The 10,029-nt window shown below is 42.6% G+C and overlaps 1 protein-coding gene across 3 annotated transcripts in view; it reads left to right on the plus strand.

The window, feature by feature from the left end:
- LOC122561310 (zinc finger matrin-type protein 4) overlaps positions 1 to 6,761 on the plus strand; it is a 383,561-nt gene extending 376,800 nt beyond the window's left edge. For all 3 annotated transcript variants that reach the window (XM_043712992.2, XM_043712994.2, XM_043712993.2), the window contains one exon: positions 219 to 6,761. In XM_043712992.2, the coding sequence (XP_043568927.2) occupies positions 219 to 260 (42 nt within the window). In that variant the 3' untranslated portion in view covers positions 261 to 6,761. The remainder of the gene's footprint in view (positions 1 to 218) is intronic.
- Positions 6,762 to 10,029: the final 3,268 nt, after the last annotated feature.

Genomic DNA, 10,029 nt, shown 5'->3' on the forward strand with positions numbered 1-10,029 from the left:
ACAAGAAATGGCCTGAAGTCTTTCTAGTTCATCTTCTATCACCTGACAGTCACATGATGATGTCATAACAATCTACCACTAAGTTACTCAGTAGTACTGATCAGGCATAAATCTTGTCTGTATGATTCAAGTGTCACTGTTGGTCCAATGCATTTGTCAACTCCTTTCCTAACTCTCTCCCATCTCCATTGAAATATCTTCACATTTTTATATTGCAGCCTCAGGCCACAGGAGTCGGGAGTTGTTCGTACTATCAGTAGGAACCCACTAAAATCGTCTTGGGCCAGAGACGATGAAGGAGAATCACGCTCTATGTCTCGATGACTCTAAAGCCCTGAAGAAACTTCTTCTCAAGGATGAAGATGATATAATGGGGGCGCTGTGCCCCAACTGCAGAGACTGGGGAAAATTAAGGGCAGGGGGACCTCAGGCTGAACACTGATTTCTTGAGAACAAAACGAATCTTTAATCTACAATGTACAGGTCACAATAAATGCTTTTTTTATCATGGGGAAGGTGAAATTAGCATTTACCGTTCCACGTGAAAATTCAAACATTTATATCATGTTGCAGATGAACCCAGTAGTGATTGGTATTGAGTCTTTGTTCAATATTAACCACAATATTAGGAAACTCCCTACTGAGTAACTTTAGAGGCATGTAGCACAGAAAGAAGCCAATTGGCCCGTCATATTATGTGTGCCCTTTGAACGAGTTACCCAGCAAATCCCAATCCCCAGTCCCTCTCCTGTTCTTTTTCCATAGCCCTGCAGACATCTCCTTTACTAGTATTTATCCAATCCCTTTTCAACATTACTTTGAATTTGCTTCCATCACTATTTTCAGATGGTGCATTCTAGATTATAACCATTTATTGGGAAAAAAAAATCTAATTTCCCTCACCCTCTTGCCAATTACATGAAATCTCTGGCTGCTAGCCCTCCTCTGGTGGGTGTTGTCAGCTTATTGAAGGATCCTACTCATTCGTGCAGTAATTATCTTGTCAAAAACGCAAAAAAACAGAAACAACTAATAGACGTCATACCATTTGGCTTCCCACTCAAGGTTCTGCCAAATTGGGAAGTGGATAATTGGAGCTTGGGTGATAATATTTCCATTGTAATTTCTCTCAGAGATTGGCATTCCCCCATTCTGGAATTGGTCCCCAGATCACCAGGCAATTATCACTGGAACAGTCAAGCTATATTTTTAATCATTTTCAGCACTGAAAGATGTTGGGTGAAAAGAAACATTGGAGTAATTATTGCCCTCAGAGTGTCAGCTAATGAATTGGGGCCAGGAGGAATTCTGGCAAGTGTCAGGTCCAACAGAACTGATTTCAACAGAGTCCCAACGAAGCACAGCTACAGCAAACCCCAGCTAAACAGGACTGAACCACAGCAATGGCTCCTGGTAAAAACAGAACTATTTCTCCAACAGAATGTGGCAACAGGAGGAGAGTTATGTAATCCAAATTGAACTCCCGTCAGTTACACCAGTGTATGATGAACAAGGGATTACCCAGTCATCTCCATTTCTGGCCAGGACCTGTGTTGCTGCTGTATGCAACCATTAAAATGACATTTCTCTGAGATTTGTCCAATATTTGAATCCACTTGAATCATTTTTAATGGATGTCTCCACTCAATGTGGATGATAGTGTTTCCCAGTTCCTGATCAAGCCCCTGACCAACAGGAATATCAAAAATAGGAGCAAGAGAAGGCCATTCAGTCCCTCATGCCACCTTGCCATCCAACTGGTTTGTGGCTGGTCCACCTCACTGTCATTTTCCAGCATACCCCCATATCTCTTGGTATCTTCAACATCTGGAAGGCTTTCAATATCTGTCTTGGGCATATTTAATGACTGAGTCTCCAGCACCCTCTGGGGAGTGAAATTCCAAACATTCACCACCTTCTGAATGAAAAATGTCCTCCTCACCTCAGTCTTTAATGGCCTACCTCTTATTTTGAGACTGTGTTTCCTGGATGTAGACTCCCAGCGAGGGGGAAACATTGTCCTGGCAGAGATGATTCTTGTAAGAACTTTGTATACTTCAATGAGGGATCACTTCTCGTTCTTCTAAACTCGAGAGAGTAAAGATCTGGTCTCCTCAATCTCTCTGCAGAGATTAACCCCAGCATCTTGCACCTCACTCTGGTATACCTTCATTGATGCACTTCCTCCATGGCAAGTGTCAAAACTACACACAAGATCCCCAGGTGCAGTCTCACCCTTGGCTCTGTACAATTGCAAAAGGTCTTCAGTAATACTGTACTAAATCCTCTTCCAACGAAGGTCGATATACCATTTGCCTTCCTGATTCTTGCATGTTAGTTTTCAGTGACTCACAAAGAAGGATGCACATGCTCCTTTGGATATCACTTCCGGTCACTCACCATTTGAGAATTATTAATTTCTGTTTTCTTACCAAAAGAGATAACTTCATATCTTAGCACATTATATTTCATTGCTATGTTCTTGCCTATTCATTCAGTTTATCTAAATGTCCATAAAGCTGTTTTGTATCCTTCCCACAACTTTCTTTCCTACCTAGTTTTGTGGAAATATGAGATTTGGCCCCCATATCCAAATTGTTAATATAGATTGTGAATACCTGGGACTCAATCACCAGTCAATGTGTTACCCAACTAGCCACAGCTTGTCAACCCATTTATTTATACTCTCTATTCTCTGTCTGTTAACCAATTCTCAAAATCTGCTAATATATTACCTCACCTTGTTCTGTAATTTGGCTTAGTCCTTACTAATCTCAAGTGTTGGACATAAGCAAAAATTTGAAAATCCAAATACACCACATCCACTCGTTCTATTCTTCTAGTTCCATCTTCAAATAAATCTAACAGGTTTGTGAAAAATATTTTCCATTCATAAGTCAATGTTAACTCTGCCAAATCATCATAGATCATAGAATCCCGACAGTGCAGAAAGAGGCCATTTGTCCCATCAAGTTGTACCGACCTCCTACAGGCATCCCAGCCTATACCCAACCCCCCTACTCTATCCTTCTAATCCTGCATTTCCCATGGCTAATTCACCTAGCTTTCACATCTCAGGACACCATGGGACAATTTGGCTTTGCCAATCCACCTAAACTGCACAGCTTTGGACTGTGGGAGGAAACTAAAGCACTCGGAGGAAACCCACACAGACACGGGGAGAATGTGCAAACTCCACACAGTCGCCTGAGGCAGGAATCAAACCAGGTCCCTGGTGCTGTAAAGCAGCAGTGCTGACCAATGAGCCACCGTGCTGCCCTATAGGCAAACCTTACCATTATTGTCTGTGTCCAGTTATCACATCCTTTATAATAGATTTTGACATTTCCCTTACTACTGATATCAGGCTGACTGGTTTTCAGGTTTTCTCTCCTCTCCTTTCTTAAGTAATGGTGTTACATCTATTACCTTCCAATCTACAGGGGCAATTCCAAAACATATATAATTTTAAAAGCTGTCCACCAACACATCCATTATCTCTACAGCGGCCTCCTCTTTCAGCTCTCCCACATGTACATCATTAGGGCCAGGGCATTCATCCACTTTCTATCCCATTAATTTCTCCAGTACAACATTTTTGCTATTCTAATTTCCTTCAGTTCCTAATTTTTGCTGGCTCCTTGGTTCTCTTGGCTTTGATTGAGTGAATTTTATAGGAGCCTGAATCACATGATAAATGGTGAGGTGTGGCAGAATCACATTAGGATTCTGGTGCGGTCTAGCTTCATTTTGGGAGCAACTCCCTGCATCTGCCAGGCAGAAAGGCGGGTTGTCTCCTAGACAGAATTGCCAATTAAAGGAGATCGGTAGAAGCTCCGTCGTTCCAGAGGATCATTACACTGTTCTCTCACCAGAATGAGGCAGCTGGTGGTGATTTAACCTGAGGGCCACCGTGCCTCAAGTCAGGGTCAGGCTAGAGAACCTTACGGTGACTTCAGCCGCTGTGGGAATTGAACCCACATTGTTGGCGTCACTCTGTCATGGCAAGCCAGCCATCCAACCAACTGAGATATCCAACATCCCAGAAGGGACTGAAGCTTGTAAATTGACTTATTAATAACACAACTCAGACCCTAAATTGCCATTTGGACTGGAGGCCCATGACCAGCAGTGTTCCACTGGGATCGGTGCTGGGTCCACTTTCGTTTGTCATTTATATAAATTATTTAGATGAGAATATAGAAGGCAGGGTTGGTAAGTTTGCAGATGACATCAAAATTGATGACACAATGGACAAAGGATTACAAAGGGATCTTGATCAATTGGGTCAATGTGCTGAAGAGTGGCAGATGCAGTTTAATTTGGGTAAATGTGAGGTATTGCATTTTGGTAAAACAAACAAAGTGAAGATCTAAATTTCAAGCCCCAACCCTGGCATCACTCCTTTTTGTGAGGATAGGATTAGGACAGAGTTTCCAGAGGCAGCTGGCTATTCTAATCATCTGATCTCTCCAATGAAATCAGATTTTTGGAGTCCATGGATTGTAGAACCTGGAGGCCCCGATCTTTGTTCCCAAGCCAGGGGTGCAGAGATGGAAGAAATCCCGGCTCCATGAGCATAGGAACGTCCACCTTTCCAGCTGGAGAGGGCGGGAGACAGATTTTCTGAGATTCAGGCCAGATGACCCAATAAAAGCAGGGGATGGTGCTGGTTCCCGAGGTGAGCTGAGCAGAAAGCACTCTGTGCTGTGTTTAAGAATAAAGCCTCCCTCCAGCTCTGCTCCTATAATTCCCCTCTCACTCCATGCCTCACTCACTCTGTCAATCAATGCCACTTATTACCCTGTGACCATCGCCGTGACCCAAACACCCTCAATGCCAACCTGTGCCCCAGTTTCCACCCACCGCCATGGCCCATAATATCTCCATGACAACCTTTGGCCCTCTACCCATTTCCTATGCCTTGTCAAATCTCTACGCCCCCACTCAATCCCATGAGGCATTAGACCACTAATGCTAACTCATGCCAACTCTCACTACCCCACCCACAACTCTTAGCCTTAACATGCCAACTCACCTATTATCCAGCATAGACGTAACTTTATTTTCTGTCAGGATGCCTATTGAATTAGTTATTGATTGAGGGTGCCAATATTGAAAGAAAATATGCTCTTCTTGATACTATAAAGCATTCGATGCATTGAAATTCCTTCCATGACTCCCTTATGAATTTCACTTAAATGCTCAAACTAAGCTGTTGGAGCTGTCCATCAAAATGTTCACTTGATATTGTGAAAATTGGGACCTCAGCGATGTCGCACAAATCCAGTAGTTGACATCAACAGAAACACTGAAGTACCTCGCACTTCCTTTTTCAACACCAAACAGAGGTTTAGCTGTTCCTTGACAAGCTTTTGGTAACTGTCCAAAAGAAAATGGGTGGAATGCTGGGTACATCAGCATTCAGAACAGACACTGACCCAAGGGTAGAGGGACAGAACTCTGGTGTGCGGAGTTTGAACCACACCGTCAAAGGTTTTGACTCACCAGACTCCCCATCAGCGAGCCAGTCTGATTGACATGGTTTGATTCCCTATTGAACATGCAATCCTGCTCCTTATCGTGGAGATTGCAAGATGAGTGGATGAGTGGTGCATGACGTGGAATTTATTCTTTCATGGGATGTTGGCATCACTGGCAAGGCCAACATTTGTTGCCCACTCCCAATTGCCTTGAACTGAGTGGCTTGCTTGGCCGTTTTAGAGAGTAGTTAAGAGTCAATCACATTGCTGCGGATCTGGAGTCACATGCAGACTATATCGGGTAAGGACAGCAGATTTCCTCCCCTGAAGAACATTAGACAGATTTTTCCAACAATCAGTGATAGTTTCATGATCACCCATCACTGAAACTAGCTTTCAATTCTGGATTTATGAATTGAATTTGATTTGAGTCTGTGCTCCCAGAGCATTAGCCTGGGTCTCCAATTTGCATTAAAATATGACATGACTACCAAATGATTGTCTTCCCTCATGAAATTTGGGGATGTGATCCTGGAGGCCATTTTGGCAGCGGCAGAAATAGATGATGCTATTGGCAGGCAGATCCAATAACAGGGAATAGAGTTCTGATCTTGGAGTGTCCCATTGCAGAGAGGGAATGAGGTTAGTTTGCAGGCACGAGTCACGTTCTTCCTGGCCCACAGACAGTGCTGAAAAATTGCCTACCTTTCCCCTGAGGATGTCCGTGCCTCCCTTGAGATGTGAGGGTAGGATTGAACCTAAAAGAGGGATCAAGTATGAGGCCCACAGCCTCATCATAACATTGAAATGTCCAACTTCCCTCTCTGAGCAGTTTGTCCACGTTCCTTCTCTGTTTTGCTTTTGTTAAAACCCAAAAGCAGAAATCGGAAGTTCAAAACATTTTCACATCCCTCTGACCATAACTCATCCATTTTTGGGTGTTAAACTCCCTTCAAATACACACCTCTGCACTTGAAGATAGGAGACAAATCTCAGACACTGCAGTCAGAACAATTATGCCTCTCCAATTATCTCACAAAGCCAGCCTCCATATTTTCCAACAAATGTACACACAAAATGGCACAGTGGTTAGCACTGCTGCCTCACAGCGCCAGAGACCTGGGTTCAATTCCTGCCTCAGGCGACTGACTGTGTGGAGATTGCACATTCTCCCCGTGTCTGCGTGGGTTTCCTCCAGGTGCTCCGGTTTCCTCCCACAGTCCAAAAATGTGCAGGTTAGGTGAATTGGCCACGTTAAATTGCCTGTAGTGTTAGGTGCAGGGGTAAATGTAGGGGGGTGGGTCTGGGTGGGTGCGCGTCGGTGTGGACTTGTTGGGCCGAAGGGCCTGTTTCCACACTGTAAGTAATCTAATCTAATCTAAAAATGAAGCATTTAAGTCATTTTATGTAGTTCAAATATTCCAACGTGGCAACTGTGAAATGTATTGAAAAATATAATCATTTCCTTCCAGAGTCATATTTTTGTCAAATTGAATTTTTGTTTTGGTGGGGGAATGGTGTTGGGCGAGGGGGTATTGATCAAAATGTATTTTGTAAACTGTCATGATATTTCCTTTTTGAATAATGAATGATAAAAAAAAATTGCTGGAAGCATACAATCCCATTACAGCTGCATAAAATATCACAGTGGACTCATGAGAGTGCAGTTTGAAAACAAGCCTTCAATTGTGTACCTGTTTCATTTTCCATTACAAAGGTATTTAGATTACTTTCACAATAAAATATGTTCTGCTCTGAAACAAAATCAGAATTATTGATTTAGTTTGGTCATATTTAAGCCACTTGAATATCTCTGTGTGTCTTCCTGACTTTCTGATCACATATGGAACATTGGTGCTAGCTAATTCTGGGTTGATTCTATTTTAATTGAGTTCCTCACAACACTCAGCTATCAGGGGTTTTAACAAGAATGGCGTGATGTTCCAGTGAGTTAGAGACAGGGTCAGGATTTCCATCTGGATTTATTCCAAAACAGCCAATATTACAGCCATCTGTTTACTCAGGAAACACATTCAATTTAAACAACTTGCTACAGAGCAAACAGTCTACAGAGTCTATTAAAATAAAATGGCATGTGTCACAGCAAACAGAACTCATGAACAAAACTGCAGCAACATCTCCGAGTGAATACTGGATTATTTCTGTGTGGACGGGGCAGTTACACAATACAAAAATATAGGTAAGATCAATGCCATTCATTTACACATAATTGATGAGAGATTATCCAATCATTCATATTGTATACAGTTCACTACAAGGACTGGGATATGGTCACATCTTGGTCAGTTTTGGAAAAGGAATGACTGGTTATAGGAGAAGTTATAAAGAAATAATTTCAGTATCAAAATGTTTTGCCTTCGATATTGGCAAATGTGAAAAATAATTTAAATGGCTCATAAAATATTGACCTTTACCTCAAGGGGACTGGAATACGAAGGAGAAACATGGTTATATAAAGTTCTGGATAGACTTCATTTTGATTTTGCACTGGACACTGCAACACATTGGCTAAAAGTGTAGGAGATAAAGGATTGGTTTAATTGATGTGAATGAGATTATTATTGGAGTTTACATTGTACATAGAGAAAAGCTACTTCCTCTAGTGGAGAGGTGCTGAATGAGAATTATGGCTTCAAACATAAAGCTAGACTGTTCCAGGATGATATAATTGACGCACAATGGTGAGGGGATTTTGAACCTGTCTTGCCCCACAGGAGAAAATAACTAGAGGTCAATTGAAAACTTCAAAACATAGATTGCTAGACTTTTGTTGATAAGAGTACCATGGGTTATAGAACCAAGCTGGGTAAACAGAGTGAAGGTATGATTACCCGTGATATAATTGAATGCTGAAAGAGGCTTATGGTGCCGAATGGCCTTCGTGTGTTCTCAGGTTTCTAAGAAGGAAGATTCCGACATAATCGGTAGTACAGTGGTTAGCAGTGCTGTCTCACAGCGCCACGGACCTGTGTTCAATCCCACCTACAAGTGTCTGTGTGGAATTTCAAGATTCTCCCTGTGCCTATGTGGGTACCCTCCAGCTGCTCCAGTTTCGTCCCAAAATCCAAAAGTGTGCAGATTGGATGGACTGGCCATGCTAACTTATCCATAGTGTCCAGGGATGTGCAGGTTATGTGCATTAGCCACAGGAAATGCAGGTTTACAGGGATTGGGTAGGGCATTGGGTCTGGGTGGGATGCACTTCGGAAGGCCAGTGTGGACTCAACGGGCTGAATGACATGATTCCACCCTGTAGGGATTCTATCATTCTAATTAGTATAGAATAAAGCATAGACTTAGTATAGAATAAAACTGTGGCAGAACAAGTATCCACTGAGTCAAAAAACTTCATGTTCAAGTCCCATCCAGAATTTGATAGTCAAGGAGGGTGCATTCACAACACACTAAAACAGGTTGAGTGTTAATCTGAAAATCACACACTCATGGCAGGCAGTAAAAGCAATGGAGATTCCTGGTCAGCCATAGGAATTAAAATAACATTGAAGCCTCAATAGATCCAGGCTACAAGATGCATGTTGCCATTCAGACTCCTTCAGAGAATTGCAATCCATTAACACCATCCAAGCATTGTCTACACTGACTGCACAGAAATGACTCAGTCTAGTTAATAATATTAAGAATTATAGAACAACAGGACCAAAATGGGTTAAGAGTATAGATCAATTGGATGGTGGTCAGGTTTGAGGGGCTGAATGACATCCTCATGTTCTTATGATGAAGGCTGCCCAGCAAGGACAAAGACAACACTTCCCTCTAATGAGTATATGGCAAGAATGAACAGCATCCATTTTCATTACAAATGTATGCCAAGGTGTAAAATTACAGCTATCACTCATTCACATTAAACAATATGTTCCAAGTGCACAGCTTTGAGTGTTGCAAGCATACAGTGCAGAACAATTAACTTCGTTAATTCAATTGCATGTTAAAGAGCCATTCAACGTGTTAGTGACAAGTACAGAATGAGGAATAATTAAAATGGTGCTTATTTAGGAAACAATGAGCTTTGTACTTTTTGAACATAAAATGACAGTTCCATCATGAAAGGAGAAAGTGAGGACTGCAGATGCTGGAGATCAGAGCTGAAAATGTGTTGCTGGAAAAGCGCAGCAGGTCAGGCAACATCCAAGGAACAGGAGAATCGACGTTTCGAGCATAAGCCCTTCTTCAGGAATTAAGAAAGTGTGCCCAGCAGGCTAAGATAAAAGGTTCCTGAAGAAGGGCATATGCCCGAAACGTCGATTCTCCTGTTCCCTGGATGCTGCCTGACCTGCTGCGCTTTTCCAGCAACACATTTTCAGCTAAGATAAAAGGTAGGGAGGAGGGACTTGGGGGAGGGGCGTTGGAAATGCGATAGGTGGAAGGAGGTCAAGGTGAGGATGATAGGCCGGAGTGGGGTGGGAGCGGAGAGGTCAGGAAGAAGATTGCAGGTTAGGAAGGCGGTGCTGAGTTCGAGGGATTTGACTGAGACAAGGTGGGGGGAGGGGAAATGAGGAAACTGGAG

The sequence above is a fragment of the Chiloscyllium plagiosum genome, unplaced genomic scaffold (assembly GCF_037043375.1).
Source record: "Chiloscyllium plagiosum isolate Xiang-an unplaced genomic scaffold, Cpla_swu_hap1 HiC_scaffold_22, whole genome shotgun sequence".
NCBI classification, from domain to species: Eukaryota; Metazoa; Chordata; class Chondrichthyes; order Orectolobiformes; family Hemiscylliidae; genus Chiloscyllium; species Chiloscyllium plagiosum.